Source organism: Erpetoichthys calabaricus, chromosome 3 (assembly GCF_900747795.2).
Source record: "Erpetoichthys calabaricus chromosome 3, fErpCal1.3, whole genome shotgun sequence".
NCBI lineage: Eukaryota > Metazoa > Chordata > Cladistia > Polypteriformes > Polypteridae > Erpetoichthys > Erpetoichthys calabaricus.
Window position 1 is genome coordinate 278,550,947 of NC_041396.2, and position 24,450 is coordinate 278,575,396.

General features: G+C 42.9%; 1 protein-coding gene across 2 annotated transcripts in view; it reads left to right on the top strand.

Moving 5' to 3' along the window:
* acap1 (ArfGAP with coiled-coil, ankyrin repeat and PH domains 1) overlaps positions 1-24,450 on the top strand; it is a 205,037-nt gene that overhangs the window by 166,635 nt on the left and 13,952 nt on the right. For both annotated transcript variants that reach the window (XM_028798404.2, XM_028798403.2), the window contains exons 12-18: positions 1,601-1,701; positions 5,902-6,013; positions 8,273-8,484; positions 9,886-9,955; positions 12,757-12,851; positions 16,936-17,147; positions 19,144-19,218. In XM_028798404.2, the coding sequence (XP_028654237.2) occupies positions 1,601-1,701; positions 5,902-6,013; positions 8,273-8,484; positions 9,886-9,955; positions 12,757-12,851; positions 16,936-17,147; positions 19,144-19,218 (877 nt within the window). The remainder of the gene's footprint in view (positions 1-1,600; positions 1,702-5,901; positions 6,014-8,272; positions 8,485-9,885; positions 9,956-12,756; positions 12,852-16,935; positions 17,148-19,143; positions 19,219-24,450) is intronic.

Consider the following 24,450-nt stretch of genomic DNA (forward strand, 5'->3'; position numbering starts at 1 on the left):
GCACACACGTCTGTGATACATTTTCTCCCTCTATATTGAGATGTGAATCAATATACAACATGAATACCGCACTCCAAGCAGTAGTAAACCAGCATGTACTGTATGTGGTATCGGATTGGTATGGAGGTACCAGACATACTTACTTACCAACCCAGTGACACGCTCGTGTACGCATATGGATGGCTCTCTGATGAACGTGAACCACCTCAAAGCACTTTAACTTCAGGTCAGTTCCCTGATATTTCATTTCCTGATCAAAAGCACATGCTGTACAGTATGTTGTCAGCCTCGTGTGACAGTCCTTGGCAACTTGAACCCAGAAGTGCTGACATCATAACCGAAGATGAACTGCCAAGTGAGGACACATACAGTCAGCAAGGGTAGGTGCAAAGTGTTTCAGCGCTTTGTTTTAAAACTAACAGTGTCCTAAAGTGCAGGGCATCTTCAATAAATAATCCAGAAAAATCCAGTGCCCATTGTGGAGGTAAAAAGCAACAGTTCTAAAACCCAAATAAAACAGTTGCTCAAATCCAGAGGGAACCTTCCCAACTGAGTTATTGCTCAGCCAAACCAGTGCACCTTTCATTTCACATTCCCCCAGCTCATTCTAGTGTGTCTTCCAACTGGCGGAGACACTAACAACTAAGACCATCTCTCCTGACTCCCGTCCCACCTGCCTCAACCAGCATCCTCCAGGACACACACAGTCAGACCTCTGTTATCCAATACACCAGCATGGCGCTACCCGGATCCCTGGGTGGTTCGCTCCACATTCCCACTCCTACACTGTTCAACGGGAATACCCTTCAGAGTGCTGATCACCTTGTCCGATTGCTCTGTCTCCTCTCCTCTGGGCTCGCTGCTGCTGCCATCTGCTTTCCTCCTGATGGTTCACATTCAACTGTACTCCTGACTGACTTTCGTTTTCTTTACACTGTCCCTCCCTTTATGGCACCAATCAGGGAATCTTTGTTGTTTATTTAATACTAGGGGGCTGCACCCCCTGCTCACTTCGCTCACCCACCCCTTCTGAACCATGGCGCGCCAGCCACTTCGCGTCTCTGCTGCTTGCGTTGTGAAGGGGGGGGCTGAACGCACACTAAGGAAATGCGGTTGGATCAGCTGCTGTCTTGCTGTTGTTGCTGCCGAGCTGCGTGTTGTGCTTGTCACGCAGAGTGTCGATCATTTAAAAGCCTGTGCAGCAGCTGTCCTTTTGTCTCGCGGGACGTTAAAGTGTCTCTGAGAAATTCACGTATCATCTCCTTCCAAGCCATCCAAGATTTTTTTTATAATAGAGAGATATGCAACCCCACAAAACCCTCTCATCACACATGGCCTTTCGTACCCTTTGGAATCAATGAAAAATGCACATTTAGAAAGCTAGGGGCCTATTATATGTGATAATATATATTATATGTGAATTTCCCCTTGGGATTAATAAAGTATCTATCTATCTATCTATCTATCTATCTATCTATCTATCTATCTATCTATCTATCTATCTATCTATCTATCTATCTATCTATCTATCTATCAATCAATATGGACCTGCTTGCCATGCCGTATCAATGACCTCTCGTGTGTGTGCCTTCTGTTCCAGGACACAGTGACAGTGGTGGTTGAAGACCTGCGGCTGTGCACAGTCAAGTCCTGTCCCGATCTCGAGAGGCGCTTTTGCTTTGAAGTTGTATCTCCTTCCAAGTAAGTAGGCTTCTTTATTATTTACAAACACAGAAATATCAGCGGTGTTATTGATAGCGGCATTCGCTGCAGTCCCGGGCCATCTTGAACTGGAGAAGATCGGACAGTCAGAGTCCTGAAGATCTTAACCAACTTTCACATGCAATGGAAAAACCTCAGAACTGCCATTTTTTTCAAAATTTAGTTTTTTTTAGTTTTTGGAGTTACCAGGTCTTTCCTGGTGTTAGAAGATAGTGGTGATAGCCAAATATGTCTTCATTCCGGTCATAGCACGATGGAAAAAGCTAGTATGTACACAGTATTTTACACACTGCAAGGCAAAAACCTAGCAACTCCACTGACCAATGAGGAAAGACTGCCTATCAATGAAAACGTCCGATTATGATCATGTGATTTAAATGCTGCGACTGCGTGATTTAAATGGAAGGTGTTGTTGATTTGTGAAAAAAACAATTTTGTGTATGTGAAGCTCAGGAAAAATGAAGTCTAGAGATCGTTAATTACTGTATATACTCACATTTAAGTTCTCCTGCGGATAAGGCGGGACTTTATTTTACCATATAATTTCCGGTATTTTATAATGTTGGTCGTATAAGTTGAATGCAGAAAACTCACGCTATTGGTCCAGGAGATTATGATATGCTAACGCCCACCTGAGAGTAACCACGGAGCACACAGCCTTTTTTTTTTCTATGTAGGCCTATAGTGCAGTAGGGGGCGCTAGTGCTCCCTTAAACCCTCAGGTACCACGCCAAACACCAGGTAAAAGTCCAAGACTTTTTATTTTTATAATAACAAAGTGCACAAAGCACCCTCCACTCCACACTACTCATATAATCAAATAAACAATCAATAATCACAATTCCTCCACTCCCAGACACTTAGTCACCCTTCCTTCCAGCTCAGCTCAGTGTCTGGACTTTCCCACAGTCCTTTTATATCCCCTGACCCGGAAGTGATTCCAACCCTGCAGTCCATGATTCGCTATCACGTCCAGGTCAAATTAAAAGTCCTTTTCTTCATCCCGGAAGTGCGTCCTGATCACATGACCAGAAGGAATGGCGCACTTCCGGGTTATAGGGCATGTATAAGTCCTTGAGCCTCCCTGCAGCGTCCTCTGGTGGGCCCCACAGTGTCCAGCAGGGTCGGGAATAAAAACTCCATTGTCCATGATTCCCTGCTGGTCTTCGGGGCACTTCCATGCTACAGTGAGGGCTCCATCTAGCAGCTTGGGGGTATTGGCCGGGATGAACAGCCGGCCATCTCCCACACCATACAGTAATACCCGAACTATTCCGAAGCGATGTTTGCACTGATTTGTGTTTTTTGTATCTCACTCCCTCATACACCTTTATCGTAAGAGCATCCCTTATCTATGATGGAGCGTTCGATCAGAAGAAAATATGAAGCTGGTATTAAATTAAACATCGTTGAAGTGGCAAAAGAAATTGGTAACTGTGTTGCTGCAACAAAATTCGATGTGTCTGAGAAACTGATGTGAGATTGGAGGAGGCAAGAAGATGTAACAAATAAAATAAAAAATTAATTGTCGTATTTTTGAACGGGCGTATAAGCCGGGGTCTGATTTTTATTATCAATTTTTCGGTTTTCAAGACCCAACTTATACGTGTGTATATAACATTAATATGGGTGACTCTAAATTGGCCCTAGTGTGTGCTTGGTGTGTGGGTGTGTTTGTGTGTGTCCTGCAGTGGGTTAGCACCCTGCCCGGGATTGGTTCCTTCCTTGTGCCCTGTGTTGGCTGGGATTGGCTCCAGCAGACCCCCGTGACCCTGTGTTCGGATTCAGCGGGTTGGAAAATGGATGAATGGATGGACATCCTTTTCTCAATTTGCCGAAAAAGATGTGACATAAGAGGTTTTTCCATAGTTGATGAGAATTTCCTGGCTACCCATCCTGGGCATTCAGCACTATTATATAAAGTTGCTTGAGGGTGTCTAATAAGAAGACAAAATCTTTTCATCCTTGGATTCCAGGGCTCTCTTTGCCAAGGGCAGGAGATCAGCTTGGCAGTAAATCTAGTGACACCAGGGGCCACAGGAGGATACCAAGAAGGTAATCAAAATGGAGGAGAGGCCGAAACTGTTTGTTAAATTTTTGTGCAAATGATGATCAAACAGACGCTCTAATCTGGGTACACATGACTAAAGTCGTGAGTCTTCAGCCTAAGACTGAAGCAGCATCTCTTACACAAGTAGGCAGATTGTTTTACACCTTTGGGGGACCTAAAGCTAAAAGCTCGAACTCCCACTGTTACTTTACTAATCCGAGGAATGTTTAGTAAAATTTAGATCGAGAGTTTAATGTTAAAGGAGCATTTTGAAATCAGACCAAAACCTAACTGGCAGCCAGTGTAAAGGTGTAAGATCAGGGGTTATGTGTTTGCACTCTCTAGCAGTAGCACAAAACAATGTAATACGGTTGCCATATTACAGAGATGGGCAGCAGCATTAGAGAAACTCCAGAGAAGAGCGACTAGGCTGGTTCAGGACTGAGAAGTATGAACTATGAGGAGAGACTGAAGGAGTTAAACCGTTTCAGTTTAACCAAACAGGGACTAAGTTGTGCCTTGATGGAAGTGTTAAAATTTATGAAGGGAATTAGTACAGTGGATCCAGGCTGTTACTTTAAAATAAACTCTTCATTAAGAACACTGGGACACAGTTAAAAGTTACACATTGATTTGCTTAGAGTGTGTTCTTATCCAAAATGACCTACAAAAATGGTCTACATAATTGTTTAAAGATCAATCTGAGGACTGTTTAGGAACAAGTGTTACGGGACAGGGTTACAAAATTGATTTACACAAATAAAAATACAAGCGACTTACACTTTCCAGGATACAAAAACTAGTCTAAGCCATTACCAGTTAGACAGAAATTCACCAAACAAAGAAGTCTCCAAATGCTTTTGAGGAGCCAGAAGTTCAAATGGAGGTGGACATCTTGTTCCACCATTGTGGGGCTAGACTTGAAAGGAGCCTTGATTGAGATTTGATGCCATGCAGAGATGGCTTTGCCGTACATCAGCAGACCTGAGTGGCCAAGAAGGCAGCACCGAACCTCACAAGTGTCTCACCATACAATGGTGCTTGACCCTTTGACTACTCTGTAGGCTAGCAGGAAGGATATGAACTTAATATGTGCTTCTACAGGAAACCAATGCAGTGATCTGAAAAGAGGAGTGACTTGTGCCCGCCTGGACTAGTTGAACACCAGACATGCCGCTATGTTTTGAATGATCTGGAGTAGCTTGGTGGCACATGCTGGTACTCCTGTCAAAAGGGAGCTACAGTAGTCCAGATGTGACCAAGACCTGGACCAGCAGTTGTGTTGCTTACTTTGACATATATGTTAAAAACTTAGAGATGTTGTAAAGAAAATGTATAATGCTGAGGGACAGTTGCAGCATGGTCAGTGAAGGACAGCTGTTCATCGATCATCAGCCCAAGGTTGCATACTGACTTAGTGGGGGATAATAAGTTGAGCTAAACAACGACGTGGTGTTTAATATACGCCCATGATGGTATAACAAGGAGGTCCGTCTTTGCCAGGTTGAGCTAGAGAGAGTGCTCCTTCATCCCGGTTGCAATATCAGTGAGACATGTAGGAATTCTAGCTGATACCGTGTGGTCCACTGGAGGGAACAACAGCTACAGCTGCGTATGGTCAGCCTAGCAGTGATAAAGTCCATTTGTGAATGGTCCATAGACAAATGGAATAAATGACCACATTGTGTGGTAGAAAGTGGGACTTCAGGACCTTTAAATGTCCACTTGATGTTTTTTGGACAATTTAAGTGAATAGGATTGGTGAGCTTATGAATGGCCTGTTCATGTCACAATTGTTCTCATGTTCTTCTTAAAGGTAAACCCTATGGACCGAGTAACAAGTGCTTGGCCTCCTCTGCAGCAATGGCTGCTCTAAACTGTTTTATCTGTCACTTCGCATTTCTCTCACACCCTCAACTTTTTTCTCTGATCATTCTAAGTAGAGCACAGGGTGTCATTTCTCGGGTCAGATGTGGCTGCCAGACAGTGATGCCCCCATACATTTAATTTTCATATTTTACTTCCACCAGTGGCCACGTGTTTTCACTATTATTTGTGGGTGTGCACACTGTTTGGTGTTTGAGTCTCCTGTAACTGTGAGCTTACTCTCTCATTTTGTCACTCTGCAGAAGTTGCCTCTTGCAAGCTGATTCGGAGAAGCAGCAGCAAGCCTGGATGCTCGCCGTTCAAAACAGCATCGCTACGGCCTTCCAGGAGCAGACAGAGGACCTCTCAATCTCGGTAAGGCTGAGAGTCAGTCAGTCATTGCTGTGCTTGACTCTTATTTACTATACAGACACTTAGAGACTGTCTACAAAGTTACATAAGGTGCTAAAGAGACGCATCCCCACAGCTTGATGCTGCCACCGCCATGCTTCATGGCGAGGATGGTGTGTTTGTGATAATGTGCAGTGTAACATGGTGTTTAGTCTGATGGCTCAGTTCTGGTCTCCTCAGACCACAGAAGCTTCTTTCAGCTGACGTCAGACTCTCTCGTGTCTCTTATGGCTAGATGTGCAGTTTTTTCTTTTAACAGTGACTTTCTCTTTGACACTCGCCCAGAAAGCTGTGACTGGTGAAGCACCCGATTAACAGTTGTCTGCATAGTCTCTGTAGTTTGTCACTCCTCCAGAATTGTCAGAGGGCTCTTGGTGGTCTCCCTCACTGGTCTTCTTCTTGCATGACCACTCAGTTATTGTGGATGGCCTATTCGAGGCAGTATTACAGCTGTCAAGTACTCTTTCCATTCCTTAATGGTCGATTTTAACTGGACTCCAAGTGATGTTTGCTGACTTGGATATTTTTGCATCTCTATACCCTGACTTGTGCTTTTCACAGAGTTGCTTGGAGTGTCCTTTTGTCTTCGTTGTGTAGATTAGCCCACCATACTGACTCCCCACAGTTTGGCTGTCCTGTCACATTCAGCTGAATTTAGATTGCAGTCAACTGAAACCCCAGACAGGTGACCTCCACTGAACTAATTCTGGGACTTCTAAAATCAATTAGCTCCCCCAGTAAGGATGTAGAGGTTTCAAATGAATACTTACGCTGTCAATTATTTTGTATCTGTAACACTGGTCTACAAAAAAATATTTTTTGTTTGCTTTTGGGAACTTCAGAGCATCTCTTTATTATGTTTTTTACACTGATTTCATATATGAAATCAGAATTAAGCTAGCACGTCAGGTTTCTGAAATACACATCATTGACGTTTTGACACTTTTGAATATCAATATAAAATATCAACACGATATCTGGAGTTTGGACTCTGCCCCACCACAATTGGTTTGATGTGTTTATTCTGAAAACAAACCAGAAGACGATACCAGAGACACGTTAAAGTATATTTATGTCAATTTACCTCAATATAAAAGTGAGGTCAGCCTGCCCACAAATGTTGGAGGCACTCGCTTTTGCGCTTGTACTGCACATCCGTCTCTCTTTGCAAGAACCAACAGCAGTCACCCATCATGTTCGGAGTACATTTTCCCCCAATATTGGTTTTCCATCACCTTTATATCTTGATGAAATCTTTCCCCATGCTCATCTCTAACATCGCTTAGATTTGGTAGAAAAAAGTCAAGATGAGAATGTAAAAAATGTATCTTCAGTGACATTCTGGCTCCCGTAAGCTAATATACTTTCAGCATATTCTCCACAAGCTCAGCATAATTCTCTGCTCTGTGACTGTCAAGAAAATTCTGGACAACCTGCATGAATGACGGTGCTGATTCAGTTGGCTTCAGTTTCCTTTTGAACTCATCGTCAAGCATCAGTTCACGGATTTCAGGGCCAACAGAAACACCTTCCTTAATTTTGGCTTTACTTTTCTCAAGACCAAACTTATTTCTTAAACATTGAAACGCATCACCTTTACTGTCCAGTCACCCTAGTTGTCCAAGACCTGGAACATCATAACTAAAAAATGGGACGTGCTGGACGAAAACGGTTTTCAGATTTGGAGTCAGCAAGTGAAATTTGTTAAAGTACGGGTGAAAGAATCCCAGTAGCAAAACGCTTGTCGACCAGTGAATTAATGTAGACCACATTGCATAGATCTGTTTTCACTTTGACATTAAATGTCTTTTTTCTGTTGATCAATGTCAATAAAAGTCCAATTAAATCCACTGCGATTCAATGTTGTATAAAAGTAAGATAAAAACTTTAAGGATGGGGGGTGAATACTTTTTATAGGACCTGCACATTTCTAAATTTGGTTTCAGTCATTTTGGTTTTTCGTAAATGTGGGGACAGACATTTTGCTGCCATTCATTTCGCTGTATTGTGGGTCCCACTTCCACTCTTCTGTCTCCTTTGTGCAGCTCTCATAAGTAATACATAAACACACAAATATCTTTGCCTGCCATTATATGGTGGTACACACACACACACACACACACACAACTCCTCCCCTTAATGGCCTCTCTCCTTCACGACTCTGTTCTCCATTGAGTCCACCAGCATGCTTTGCTAATCACGCACTGTGTCTGTCCCTCTTAGCGCCTGGAGCGCACATCCTCAACATCTGCAGGAAGCGTAGGCGGAATGGACCTTGCAGGTCAGAGGTGCGAGGGAGTGGACAAGAAGGTACTGGAGCAGGTTCAACGGATCCCTGGCAATGCTCAGTGCTGTGACTGTGGAGAACCCAACCCGGACTGGGCCAGCATCAACTTGGGCATCACTCTGTGCATCGTCTGTTCAGGAATACACAGGTAACAGCCAGCTGGCGGGTGACACTCTGGTGGTCCGGTTTCTCTGTAAGTTATTAGCCTGGTGTTGGCATTCTGCTGGGGTTCATTCTAACAGGCAAATTAAATAAAGAATTTATTGAAGTTTGCTTGTTAAAACTGTAAAATGGTCGCATCTCCCATGCAGTGTGTGTCCTTGTTTTGCTGTGATGACTTTTATAAAAACCAGGCAGATTCAAATTTTATTTTTGAATTTTAATTATCGCTAGCTTGGGTAGCACAGTAGTTTTTAGCATGTCCGCCTCACAGAGCCTGCATCCTGGGTTTGAATCCTCTGCCCAGCCGAGTCTGTGTGCTCTCTCGGTGCCCGTGTGTGTTTTATGTTAATATGTGTGTTAAGACAACAGGCCATTCTGAATTGGGGGGGGGAGGTGTTTGAGTGGGACCTTTGAAGGACTGGCGCCCAGTCCATTGTTGGTTTCTGCCTTGTGCCCAGTGTTGTCAAATTAAGCTTCACCCTCCTGTGACCCTGCATTGGGCTAACTGGGCTTCAGGACGTCTTTATTCCCATCTGAATAAATGGCTGTGATCAATTAGAAATGGGGCAGAGAGGAAAGAAGGAGAAGGCCGGCATTGTGTGATGCTGACTACTACTGTCCAGCTGTGCTCATTGGAATTACCAAAAGTATTGAGTATTGGACATTTATGGGGAATGTTTTTATCAAAAAACAACTTGAAACTCACAGCAGCATAAATGCAATTCTAACAAAAGTGTGGGCCATAGAAAGTGTGGTAAGGCGCGTCAAAAGTCCAAGTTAGTGAAGTACAAGACAACTTGAGTAAAAGCAAAAATAGAAGGACAAAGGTGCAAGTGATGTTATATGAAGAATTGGTATGGGTGTACAGTCACGTGAAAAAGTAAGTACACCCTATGAAATGTTTTTTTTGTTTTTTTAACCTATGTGGACAAATCAAGATGATCCTCATTTAAACAGTGTCTGTAGATAAAGGTGATGTAATTGGAATAACAATGAAAATTGGAATACATTATTCAATTAAAAATAGAAAAAATGTGCCATTTCCATCTTTAGAAAAAGTGAGTCTCCCCTTGGCTCTAATAGCTGGTATTGCCCCCTCAAGTCGGCATTTCCTATAAATGTCAAGCAGTCTCTGACATCGACTGGGACAAAATGTTCCCCTCTGCTCCATGAATTTCTCCAGTTGTGTGATGGTCCAGAGGTGTCCTGCACGCACAGCCCATTTCAAATCCCTTCAGTTCAGGGCCGTGGAAAGCCCAGCAGAATGCCAAACGTGGATGGAATACCAGGTCGTGCCTTTCTAAATTTGAATAACATAAAGTGTTGCTGCAGTGCAGGCCTTGTTAATGTTTAGATGGCTGTGTGACTCCCGTGTCTAATTTTGCAGGAGCTTAGGAGTGCACTTCTCTAAAGTTCGCTCACTGACCTTGGATTCCTGGGAGCCTGAACTGATGAAGGTGAGTTTAAGGAATAGTGGACATCAATATTCCACTTTGTTTATTATGCTTTTTTGGAATCTTTTGACAGCTTTTATTTGAATAATAAACAATAAGTGCATCTGGTATTGATTTGCTGCATGCCAGTTGCTGTTCACACCCGTGTTTGCTCCTTGTTACTTGCCTGCTGTAAAGAGAGAAGTGAAAGCCATTGAGGAACTAGGAGACATCATCTGTTCATCCATCCATCTCTCCATTTCTGAACCCACTTAACTAGTTCAGGGTCACTGGGAGCTGGCGCCCATCCTAGTAGAGGCACAGTGGCTACCATTGCTGCCTCACAGCTCTAACAGACTTGGTGAGGGTCCAGCTAGGGCTTCCTTCATGAACACCAATCTTCAAACCAAGAACGCAAAGAGGCACCTGTTAGGTTAGTTATGAAGCAACAACCATGTTGTTTTTGACTGATATGCAGTGAGTGCAGGTAAGCTGTCATGGTGTGCAGAGGTGTGTGCAGGTGTGCTGTCAGAATGCAAAATGCTTTTCCCAATGCTTATCGTAGAGTCCTTAGTGGTGCATTTTAATGCTGCTGTTCATGGAGAATCTCTTTATTAACAAGTCTATTAATGTTGACAAATGGGATCATCATTGTGTTGATGTTCGATGATCTGGCATGCTTTTGTCACCTGCGACTTACCAGAAATACGCATCTCAATCAAGTTAGCACAGTGCCACCTGGCAGACTGGTTAACAATACTGAAGGCATGTGATACCTAGCGGCACAGTTGATAACTTCACCCTAATCCCGTGCCATTGACCGATTCTGGGAATTTTTGGGTCCCGCCTCATATCTATCTATCTTAGATCCTTCATATGTCTCCATTTATTTATTATAGTGCCATATCTATCTATCTATCTATCTATCTATCTATCTATCTATCTATCTATCTATCTATCTATCTATCATATAGTGCCTTTATATCTAAGTTCCTTCATACTGTATATGTCCCCATATATTTATTATAGTGCCATTCCTATCTATCTATCTATCTATCTATCTATCTATCTATCTATCTATCTATCTATCTATCTATCTATCTATAGTGCCTTTATATCTAAGTTCCTTCATACTGTATATGTCCCCATATATTTATTATAGTGCCATTTCTATCTATCTATCTATCTATCTATCTATCTATCTATCTATCTATCTATCTATCTATCTATCTATCTATCTACAGTATCTCACAAAGTGAGTACACCCCTCACATTTTTGTAAATATTTTATTCTGTCTTTTCATGGGACAACACTGAAGATATGACACTTTGATCCAATGTAAAGTAGTCAGTGTACATGACAGTGTAAATTTGCTGTCCCCTCAAAATAACTTATCAGTGTTACAAGGCCCTCAGGTGTGAATGGGGAGCAGGTCTGTTAAATTTGGTGTTATCGTTATGTCATACTGGTCACTGGAAGTTCAACATGGCACCTCATGACAAAGAACTCTCTGAGGATCTGAAAAAAAGAATTGTTGCTCTACATAAAGATGGCCTCAGCTATAAGATGATTGCCAACACCCTGAAACTGAGCTGCAGCACGGTGGCCAAGACCATACAGCGGTTTAATAGGACAGGGCCCACTCAGAACAGGCCTCAGCATGGTCGACCAAAGAAGTTGAGTGCACGTGCTCAGTGTCATATCCAGAGGTTGTCTTTTGAAAATAGATGTATGAGTGCTGCCAGCATTGCTGCAGAGGCTGAAGGACTGGGGGGTCAGCCTGTCAGTGCTCAAACCATACGCTGCACACTGCATCAAATTGGTCTGCATGGCTGTCGTCCCAGAAGGAAGCCTCTTCTAAAGATGATGCACAAGAAAGCCTGCAAACACTTTGCTGAAGACAAGCAGACTAAGGACATGAATTACTGGAACCATGTCCTGTGGTCTGATGAGACCAAGATAAACTTATTTGGTTCAGATGGTGTCAAGTGTGTGTGGCGGCAACCAGGTGAGGAGTACAAAGACAAGTGTGTCTTGCCTACAGTCAAGCATGGTGGTGGGAGTGTCATGTTTTGGTTGCTGCATGAGTGCTGCCAGCACTGGGGAGCTACAGTTCATTGAGGGAACCATGAATGCCAACATGTACTGTGACATACTGAAGCAGAGCATGATCCCCTCCCTACGGAAACTGGGCCGCAGGGCAGTATTCCAACATGATAACGACCCCAAACACACCTCCAAGACGACCACTGCCTTCCTAAAGAAACTGAGGGTAAAAGGTTCTGGACTGATCAAGCATGTCTCCAGACTTAAACCCTATTGAGCATCTGTGGGGCATCCTCAAACGGAAGGTGGAGGAGCGCAAGGTCTCCAACATCCACCTGCTCCATGATGTCGTCATGGAGGAGTGAAAGAGGATTCCAGTGGCAACCTGTGAAGCTCAAGTGAACTCCATGCCCAAGAGAGTTAAGGCCATGCTGGAAAATAATGGTGGCCACGCAAAATATTGACACTTTAGGCACAATTTGGACATTTTTCACTTAGGGGTGTACTCACTTTTGTGAGATATTGTATCTGTCTGTCTTACATTGCCTTACATATCTGTTGATCTAAAAGGAGTGGTTGTTATTTGCAGAATAAATAAATCTGCAATTAAAAGACCACATTTTTATGTTCATATTTTCTGGTAACATATTTTTGGGTCTCTTTACATGCTGAGTACAAAATAAAGGTGAAGGCCCCATCGTGATGCTGTACAGCACTGGCCTTTTCCACCACAGTAATTCACCTTGTATACTAAGTTGAACCCATGTCTGTGTTACAGCTCATGTGTGAACTGGGAAACAGCACCATCAACAGAATTTATGAAGCACGTATTGACGAGATGACCATAAAGAAGCCGCACCCTGGAAGTCCGAGGTGAGGCCTTTGAAACATCACTCTGAAAATGACTCACAGATGATGAGCTGTCATTATAGGATTGCAACTCCTTTGAGTGGACAATGTATTTATTTTCTCATTTAGGGATGGTACATAAATAATGGGTGCATTGTTTGTGTTTCCATGTTGAGTATTTTAAATGAAATAAGACAGGCCATAATGCAGTTTGGGTTTAGTCAGACACATAGTCCTATTTGTTAAATATTTTAACCCATTTAAAAGGCAAACACAGTATAATGTTTCACAACAATATGTATGATGTTACTCATACTGTATAAAGGAAAACAGCTAGACAGAATAGGTCTGTACAGAAAGATAAAGCGTAGAGTATCCTAGTCCAAATGTAGGCACAGTGGCACAGTGGCAAGGGTACCAGGCTCAAACACCCAAGTTTGCCAGTTCAGTTCCTGCCTTTGCCTCACTGCAAGACCTCCAGAGGAAGTTCCTTAGTTTGCTTGTGCTCCATAAGCGTATCCCAGTCTTGAAGTTCGCTATGGATAGAATGATAAGTGTATGCTTTTAGGGTCATGCTTAACCTTACTTCTCAAAAAAGTTGTTTTCTCTACTTCATTTCAGCCTTCTGCTTTATTACTTGTGAGATGTTAAAAATGACATTTTTTCCATTTTTGTTTCAAAAAGCTTTCAGGAAGCTGATCAGGTACAGTACAGTATGGCATTTATTTATGTCTTTGTTTGAAGGCTGATTCCTTGATGTGACCCCTATAAAAGGGCAGCAAGTGATTTAATTTAAGTTTTACATTATATTCTTGTGAATTGAATTGTAGTTCATATTTATTATACTCATATTTATCAGAAAAAATGTCTGGCAGCTAATGAAACAATTCACCCTGGTAGATCTATGAAACGACTGAGAAACAGAAAGCTATCAGAGTACAAATATCAGCACATGCCAGACATGGACACTGGATAAGACGTGAACTCCAGCCATGACGATGTCTTTCCATAAACAGCCTTTTTTGTTAAACCTATACCCTACTATACATTTTTTTGAATCACAGAATCCATTTCTGCCATTACTTTTTAGCTAGGATGCAGCTTTAAAGTAGAAATAATACGCGACTTTCCCAGTACCATTTTGTTATTCATAGGGCACTGCTGTTACATTAACTTGTTTTTATTCATGTATTTGTGTGTATTTCTTGGGTTTTAATTTGAGGATGTCAGTTCCGTTCTTTGTCTTCTTTGGCCTGTATGGTCCAAACCCAGGCGGTGTTTGGTTATTGGACTTCTGTGCTAGGCATGGTTTGTCCATAACAAACACCATGTTCAAAAGCCAGAACAGATACCAGAACACCTCAGGCCAAAGGTCTATGATCAATTTTATAATCGTAGCGTCAGATTTGTGGCCTATGTTCTGGAAAGGGGTAGAGCTGTCAACAGATCACCACCTGGTGATGCGCTGGGTCAGATGGTGGGCTGTGCTTTGTCTCGTATCCTCTTTGTGATTTTCATGGACAGGATATCAAGGTGCATTTGGGGAGTGTGGAGGGAGTCCATTTTGGTGGCCTGCTTTTTGCAGATGACGTTGTCCTGTTGGCATCATAAGGCCGTGAACTCTAGCACATATTGGGATGGTTTGAGTGTGAAGAGGCAGGGATGAGGATCAGCGCCTCCAAATCTGAGGGCAGGGTCCTCAATGGGTTGTCCTCTCTGAGTGAGAGGTGAGTTATTGCATCAAGAAGAGGAATTTAAATATCTCAGGGTTTTGTTCACAAATGACAGTAAAAGGAATAGTGAGATCAATTGACGGTTCAGGTCGGCGAGAACAGTTATGTGGTCACTACAAGGGTCTGTAGTGGTAAAGAATGAGCTCAGCCAGAAGGCAAAGCTCTCCATTTACCTGGTAATCTACGTGCCTACCCTTAAAAAATCATTATGAGCTTTGCAGTAATGACAGAAAGGACGAGATTGTGGGTACAAACGGACAAAATTAGCTTCCTTCATAGGGTTTTTGGGCTCTCCCTTAGAGGCAGAGTGAGAAACACAAGACATTTGTATAGTACATGTGAAGCTCAGCTATAGAAAAATAAAAATGATTCCACAAAGCCACTAAGGAACTTGAAGATTATAAAGCTACAAAATAACACCAACAATATCATTATGAACTTACTGAAATACATTGTTTTCAGAATAAAGGGCAAGAGATTAATGGAAAGTAAAAAAAACTTAATGGGGATGTAAATATGGAGAATACCAAATGTTTCAGTTCAGATTACTATCATATTTAAAATATCCTCCTCTCATGTTAAGTCAAAATGGTAGAAAATGTCATCCCCCCCATCAAAAATCCAGTGGGACAACAGTAAAAAGACCCCAACCTCTGCGTAACTTGATAGACAGCCAGTATGCATTTCTCTCCAGTTCAGTTACATAGCTTGCTATTTTAGCACAAGGGGTCACTGGGCCCCAGCTAGTCAGTCACCCGTCTGTCCATTTTCTTTTTTCTAATCAGAGTGAGGAGAGCTGCACTCTTTTTTTAGAAGCAAAAGGCCGAAGGAAAGAGACACCCCTGGGCACATTACTGATCCTTTAGAAGCAAACCCCAGGCCTCTCCCTAAACTACATACCCACACCCATGGGTACACAAACAGATAGTGTTCATTCTGCCAACTCTCCCATCTTCATTGTCTGTCAGGATAACCGAGGACACCGGAGAAAACCTTCTTGCACAGGAAGGATGTTCAAACTTCACACACACAAGAATCAAATTAGAGTTTGGTGACATGGTAGGTCTGCCCTACTGTGCCACCATGCTGTTGTCAGTCCACACAAGAATCAAACTAGAGTCTGGTGACATGGTAGGTCTGCCCACTGTGCCACCATGCTGTTCTCAGTCATTCTGTTTTCCTAGTTTTCCAAGAGAATTCCCATTGCAGATATTTCATGTGCACAGCTTCAGAACAGACAGAAGTGCTAAAGCTAAGGTCAAGTGGACATCAATTCAGTTTGTTCTGCCAAGAGATAGAAAATGGCAGGTCACCAGCACAAAATAATGATGGGTCAGATGATGAAAGGAAGAAGGTCAAAAAATTAGTGTTGTCAAGCCTATGAGACATGCAAGTCCAAAACGTGATCAGAAAGTAATATGTACATGCATTGGACACATTAATCATCCAAGTTTGACTAAGTTCATATCCTTGATGCTTGTCTACTGAGTAGTTAACGAGTCAGCACTTTTATATATGGAGACAATTATGAGGTCCTAAGCTGCCTTCTTGAACACTCAAATCTGCTGATGAATGGGGTCTGCGTGGTATCAAATCTCAGTCCCGACTCTTCATGTGTAGCTCCTAGCTAATGGAACAAGCAGCCCACCTCCATCCCTCAATATTTTTAAGAAGCGTTTGAAGACCCTCAAGTTTGGTGAATTTCTCTCTGATATTTTCTGTTAGGTTATGTAAGCTAACAGTTGTAACTCACTCGTATTTTATTCTGAGCTCTCCACATGCGGTGATCATTTTGGTAACCTTGTCGTGTAACACTTGATCCCAAGCAATCCCCCAGACTTGTGTTTACTTGATTATGCTCCCCTGTTTTGTAAGTTGTTTTGGATAAAAACGTCTGCTAAGCAAATGAATGTAAATGTGAAATGAATGCTCTGCATCACCACCTTTGCTCTGATTCTATCACTTGATGTGCTTTCTGCGGACCATTGAACAGTGGTCATACTGGTGGTTCCCATGACAAAACAAAATGATGCTGTGGTAAATTCAAAATAAATAATAATTTTTTTTATCATGCCAAAACTTTTATTTCATAACCAAACTAATGAAATATTTTAAATCTTCATGGTCAGATTTGGGGGAAATAGTCCAGAAAACCAATAGGAAGAATATGTGAAATCAGAAAAAAAAAATGTATAAAGTCTGGAAATCACATCCCATTTAGGCAAAGATGAAGGCATCTTGAAGACAGTCAGTTTCCGGGTGCACTCAACGAGGTGCCTCCATCTTCTGTGTGGGTGAAACAACACCAGAGAATTGTGACTAAGGGTGTCAGTAATATCATGCCTCTCAATGTGTGCTATACCGTTTATGAACAGGCAGGACAAAGATTCCTGGATTCGATCCAAGTACGTGGAGAAAAAGTTCATTCAGAAGCTACCTGAGATGGGGAGTCGTCTGAGAAGGTCCAGCGCTCGCAGGAATTGGGCCAGTACAGACAAGGTCTCTAGCAAGCCAGCCTTGAAACCCAAGCCAGGCCGTGCCACACTTCCCAGACCCGGTGGCGCAGCCTCAAACCAACCAGCATCAGGTGATCATCTTCATTATTACTGTTTTCAAATGCTACTTTTACCTGTTACCCTACCTATGACCACAAGTCAGCATTGTGAAGTCCTATTTTATGTTACGCACCTTTTCCACTAATTCATTTGAGAATCTGTGCCATTGGGCTCATTTTGTCTTTTACACTTTTACTAATCCCCAAACCTGCTGCCCAGCCTTGCAGGCACACAACAATGACAGGTGTATCAATCCCGTCTAAACTGTTCTTTCAGTTTAATGGTGAATCGTTTACTCAAGAACAGCAAATTAAGGGCAAAGGCGTTTAGGACTGAAGGTGGGAAACATTTCTTTTCTCAAAGAGTTGTGGGACTCCTTGTAGACGATTGTCGCGAAATCACTTCACACCGCTTATCCCACCAATGCCAGTTGATGTGTATTCGATTCATTCCAAGGATTGTATTGGAAGCACTGGTCACGCCATCTAGCAGTCGTAGTGGAAACTATGGAAGTGAAGTGTTGGCGTGGCCGTGCACGTGGATTCTGGCTGCTAATTTTGAGAAATTGTCCAGATTTGAGGTAAGTTGTGCTAAGATAAAAATACGTACCAGCGTACTGTTTGCTTGTGTGCTATATTCACATTAACAGTCTCCACTTAATTTAGCATCTGCTTGACAGGAAAAACACAAATAATTTCTTTTTTATATAATTGTAAATAAATTTAGGCCATAAGGGTTTAAGAAGGATTTAGATGAGATGGTTGGGCAGCTCAGATATTAGGTAAGCAAACAGGCCTGATGGACTGAATGGTTCCCTCTCGCTTGTCAGATTTCTTATGTTCTAAACCACTTACTTAGCTCAGGATTGCTAAGAGTTGCAAGGCAGGAAACAAACCAGGATGCAGCACAATCCATAAGAATGTCAGAGTCAATGATAGTCACCAGTTAACTTATAGGAAACCAGGGGTACTCGGGCAAAACACACACTGGCAGGCACAAGGAGACATGCAGTGTTCACTTAGAACCTGAGACACTGGAGCTGTGAGCAGCAGGGTTAACCGCTGTGCCTCCTCTCTACTGAATCAGCAGGTCCAATTTTAGGATCTCAAGGATCAGTGATGAACGAAACAGCGGAGTTTCAATTCACATACAGATTTACGGAACTGACGCTAGAATTTGCTTCACAGGTGATTTTGCAACTTGCAACTCATTCAAGAGTTTTTTGGGGGTTTAAAGTTTTTGGATGGAAAACAAGGAATACTGCCATCTAGGTTCTGGCAAAATCAATTTCTGTTTATGCCTGTCATTCACTTTACCATGGAGGTGCAGGGTATTTTTTTTAAAAAAGCGACATGCTGCATAATTTTCACATGAAAACATATCGAAACAGAAAAGGCTCTCGTCTGTTTGCAAGGATTAAAACACCTGTGTGTCCCTCATTCCTTGTCGCTACATTCTGTGCATTGAACTTCTAGACGTACATTCATTGGTTGTCGGCGCTCATGGACACAGAGCCCACCTCTCTGACTAAAGACAAAGACTAAATCTGCTTGATTTTATCTTGGCGAGTCACAGACTAGTTGGCGTGAGTCACTGGGTATGTCACATTAGGCGATGAGCTTGACAAGAGCGCGCTGCTGGCTGCTTCTGAGTTGCTAGGATCGTGTAAATAAAGACTGTGACTGAAAAGTCATCTAATGTGACACAAGCGTTACTCACACCAGAGCAAGTCTGAGTCATTAGTCAAAAAGTAACGCACATCTTTGGGATGCAACATGGAAAAGAGAATCCCAGGAAACACAGACAGAGCGAAAACATGCACAGTAAGGAAGATCTAGAAACTCTGCACGGTGTGGTCAATGATTAAAAAAAAAAAAGCCTAAAGTACAAGAAGTTACATGTGACCTTGTTGCTTTCTGTCTTCCAATCAAGGGCAATATAAAGAGTGCATGGGAGAAATGGCTGTCTATATTACGTCTTCCTGCTCTCATCCTCTTCATCCGTTGTCTCCTTCAACTCTCTTTCCAGGTATCGGCATCTTTAGCAGCAGCACCAGCCTGAACTCTAGTCACAGCAGCCTGAACTCTGCTACTTCTTGGAGAGGTATGCCAAATTTGTTATCTGCTTTCAATGATAAAGGGCAAATAATAAAATAATGCATTTCACTTATATAGTGCCTTCCCCATGAAATGAGACCCCTGGTATCAGGAGTGAACAGCAATCTGCAGCTAGGCACTAATGTATGGCTGCCAGCAGGCATGGCAAAGCTTTAGAGAGGAGACTCGGATCTCCTTTACTCAAAGTAACTTACAAATCGCAAATGTATGAAGAAGAAATGCAAAGTATATGTAAACTTAATAGGCAGATCAAACAAATTCTGAAAACAATATTGTGGAAGATCAGCCCGGCTACAGACAGACACGTAGACTCAGAAGTCCCAAAATCACAGTTTTTTTGTTGTTTTGCACATAGTACAGTGCAGTGCACCAATCACCCACAATTACTCAGTCCTTTCCTTTCTTTTTCTTCTCTTTTACTTCTGCCTCCTCCACTACTCTTGCAAGCTCTGTCCTCCTTCTCCCAACTCCGGCTCCCCGAATGGAGTGAGGCGACACCTTTTATGTTCACCTGATGTGCTCCAGGTGCACCTTGATGATTTTCCTGCAGCACTTCCTGGTGTGGCGGCACGGTGGCGCAGTGGTAGTGCTGCTGCCTCGCTGTAAGGAGACCTGGGTTCACTTCCCGGGTCCTCCCTGCATGGATTTGCATGTTCTCCCCGTGTCTGCGTCGGTTTCGTCTGGGTGCTCTGGTTTCCTCCCACTCTCCAAAGACATGCAGGTTAGGTGCACTGGCAATTCTAAACTGGGCTTTGTGTGTGTGCGCCCTGCGGTGGGCTGGCGCCCTGCCCAGGGTTTGTTTCCTGCCTTGCGCCCAGTGTTGGGCAGACCCCCGTGACCCTGTAGTTAGGATATAGCGGGTTGGATAATGGATGGCTGCGGTGGGTTAGCACCCTGCCCGGGATTGGTTCCTGCCTTGTGCCCTGTGTTGGCTGGGATTGGCTCCAGCAGACCCCCGTGACCCTGTGTTCGGATTCAGCGGGTTGGACAATGGATGGATGGATAGATGGATAATGGATGGATGGACTTCCTGGTGTGGTGGAAGTGCTGCAGCCCAGGGTTCTGGGATCGTATATACTGCATATATACTCACTCTAACTAAATTGGGGTCCTGCCACAGTGACAACCAGAATCCTGAGCATAATGGCTACAACAATCACAAATTTAATGAAACTTAACTTATGTAGAAACTCCAGTGGGAGTGACTGCGCCCTGTGACGGTCCAGCTGTCCGGCTTGTGCTATCAGTATGGACTCTGCCTTGCTGTAGATTTATGGCCTTGAGGGAGTACTTGTACTTGTTGTGGTTTGTCATAGTGAAACGTTCCCATTTACCGTGCTGCTGGAAGGTTTGTAAACCCTTTAGAATGTTTCTCTATTTCTGCCTAAACATGACAATGAAACATTATTACATTTTTTTTGTAAGTCCTAAAACTAGGCAAAGAGATACATGACACCAACGCATTAAATTTGTTTCTATTTTCAAATGTTACATATATTATGAGCTCTGCTGATACGTTATAGCAATAATGGCGAGTACACATTTGTAGTAACAGAGCAGCGTGTCCATAAGCACTTTCCTTTTTCACGCCCCATCTGGTGTTTGAATCCCCTCCGACTAGAAGTTATGTAACGTAACAGCTTTAGTCAAACTTAGCAACTATAGTTGCTGAATATCTCGCCTGAGGATGTCAGATTACATGACTAGCAAATAACAGGGATTGACAAATTACCTGCCTGGGACTTTCTATAGGGTGGTCCTGATCTAACTATGCAACTTTTAATGAAATGCAATGCTATCATAATTGCATAATTAGAAATCGCAAGTTTTTTGACAGCCAATAACATGCTGCCCAACAGAACCAGCGCTCTATGAATGCTTCATGGCTGTGGCGAGTCTAGCCACAATCTCGATTTATTTTTCTTTTTTCCATTCTGTCATGGTACATAAAAGCCAACACTTCAAACAGACGAGTCTTTATCTTCTATTTGCAATGTCTAAAACACATGCATTCCTTATTCTCTGTAGGTGTATCATATGCATTGTGCCAACTGATGAGCGTTCATTGCTTGCCAGCTCTCATGCACACAGAGCCCGTCCCTCAGAAGAAAGACAAACTCATGCCAGTTTGATTTTGTCAGGGTGAGGCGCAGACTGGTTGGAGTGAGTCGCTGGTTAAGTTTGCTACATTCTGGCCAGGATTCCTCCCCAGGCTGGGGTTCATATCCTTGTTTTATGTATTTTTTTCACATTTGGATCAATCATTTATTACGTGCGCTGTTCTCTATGCCTGTGCTGCTTTCTCTGTGTTTTGTGGGTGGTCCCCCAAGGGGCACTGCCACCTGCCAGGCCCCCCACCAGGAACTACCCTTTGTCCTATAACTCCAAAGTGTCCCCACAGTTCCCGATACACTTGGGAGTGTTTGGTGAGTTCTGGGATTCTTCTGTGCTTATTGTAATGAATGGATTTTTGACTCTTTGCTCTGTTTGTTGACCTCGCTTTGGATTTACTGTTTTGGGACTTGGTTTGCTTTGGATTCCCTTATTGCTTTAGGCAGTTCCTTTGTCATTTGTGCTCTACGGATCTTGCTCTTTTCAGATTATTTTTGTTACGAATAAATGTTTTATTTTTGAAATATTCTTTGAGGGCCTTTTTGTGTCCAGCCAGGGTTTTACTCCCAGTGGGCATTTCTTTCACTGTCTGGACTTGCATGCTTTGGGACTCTTGAATGTTCATAACAAAATGGACCACCAGGAACTGAGGGAGATACTCTGGGTTTATAGGTCAGAGGGCAGTTGCTGGTGGTGAACGGCAGGTGGCCCCACTCCTTGGGAATGGAACATAGTTCAGACATAGATAACAAAGCACATAAGAAATGAAAGTAACATTAACAGAAAACAATGACTCAGAAGTGAGCAAAAACTATAAAAATCCAGGATATAACCCCAGCCAGGGCTTGAACCCTGGCAATGTCTAACAATGGCAGACTAAACGACTGATGATCACAAGAGGGCACTGTTACTGCCTCCGACTTGCTAAGATTATGTAAGTGAAGTCAGCGACTGAAAATCACTCTGAAAAATTGAGTAATGTGACAGGGCATCACCTTCTATTGGGGACCTGTCCGGCCATCAGGAGCCAGATATACAAACTGTGCAAGCTGACGTGACCCTTCTCAAGGTAAATTTGAAACAGTAAAGTAATCTGTAGTTGAAGTCTCTGTTGTAAGATTGAGGAGTTCAAAAATTCATCAATGCTTTTCAAGATTAGATTTTGAAATTTCAAAACTTTGAACAGAGCTTTCTATTTGAGACACCCCAAAGAAACTTGAACTTTCTTGACAAATTTCCCTGAAGAATAACTGGGCCCAATTTCAACAAAATCGATTCACTGGGAGCCTGACAGACATAGCAGGACAGACAGACATGGCGATTACAGTAGGTGCTTTGTGAACACGCGTTCACAGGAAGGTTAGTGCTGCTGCCAGACAGGCCCAGATTTTTATGTTCAAACCCCAGCCATGTTAATGTGTGTGTGAAGTCTTTGTGCTTCCCCCATGTTGGTATGGTAGCCCAGTTTCATTCCATATCTCAAAGACATGAAGGTACGACTAACAGAAACCTCTGAATTGGCATGGTGCTTAGTAATGGACTGGTGGCCTGTCCAGGGTTTGTTCCTGCCTTGTAAACTCGAGCCCCCTGGGATACTGAACTGAAAAGTGTGGTTACTGAAACTGAACAAACAAATGAAATAAAAACACAATCGGGTCACGCTTGAAAACTCTGAGGTGGTCAACATGCAGCATTATCGCTAATCCCACCACAGGCAGTCGGAAAATCCTTACTCCGTAACCCACTGGGGCCTGAATTTTTTTAGTTCAATTTACTTTGCATAGGACTGGAAATCCACAACTTGAATGCTTCTGTAGCAGACTGCCAAACTTCACAACATTTACATTCATAAACACACAAACTACTTAAAACACGCAGTAAAAGAGAGGAATTTTAATTTCATTAATATAATTATAATAAACTTTCTATTGTCATAATTTGTTTGTGATATAGAAATACTGCAAACAAAGGCTACAATTATGTGTGGCTCCAAGCACAGGCCTCCATATTTATACTGTATTTCTGGGTACGGTGTCCATTTTAGGACATTGTACGAGTTAGGAGGAAAAGGGATGGATTTTGGCAGAGGTCGGAGCCAGGAAGGAGGAAAGCGTTTTGTCAGATGGCACATTATGGATGCCATTTTGTTGTAGGTTCGGGGATGATTGCCATTTTTTGGTAGCAATAGCAAGGATGAGGATGGACTCTGTAGCTGGGGTACCAGCCATACCTACCAGTATTACCAGGCCCTGGCAGGATCTTGTTGCCTACACAGATTTCTCATTAAACTTCACCCTTGAACACTAAAGGGACGGGAGATTCTGATGGTCACACAATGATGGTTGTTGTATTTTATTCTAAGTCTGTGTTTTCCAGCTGCTGGTCCACAGACCGATACTTGCATATCTGTAGAATATTTTTCCTGGTCTGTGAAAATCAGTGATAAATGACATCATATTGTGTCAGGACACTCGAAACTCTGGGTAGCCACCCATTGCTCTCCAGTCAAATAATATGAAAGCAGGAAGTTTCAAAGTCCAATGGGAAGCACGCTCTCTGATCTAATGTTAGTAAATCTGAATGCTTAAAACTCCTCTTCTTCCGACTGCTCCCATTAGGGGTTGCCACAGCAGATCATCTTCTTCCATATCTTTCTGTCCTCTGCATCTTGTTCTGTTACACCCATCACCTGCATGTCCTCTCTCACCACATCCATAAACCTTCTCTTAGGCCTTCCTCTTTTCCTCTTCCTTGTCAGCTCTATCCTTAGCCTCTTTCTCCCAATATACCCAGCATCTCTCCTCTGCACATGTCCAAACCAATGCAATCTCACCTCTCTGACTTTGTCTCCCAACCGTCCAACTTGAGCTGACCCTCTAATGTCTTCTTCTTCTTCTTTCGGCTGCTCCCGTTAGGGGTTGCCACAGCAGATCATCTTCTTCCATATCTTTCTGTCCTCTGCATCTTGTTCTGTTACACCCATCACCTGCATGTCCTCTCTCAGCACATCCATAAACCTTCTCTTAGGCCTTCCTCTTTTTCTCTTGCCTGGCAGCTCTATCCTTAACATCCTTCTCCCAACATACTCAGCATCTCTCCTCAGCAC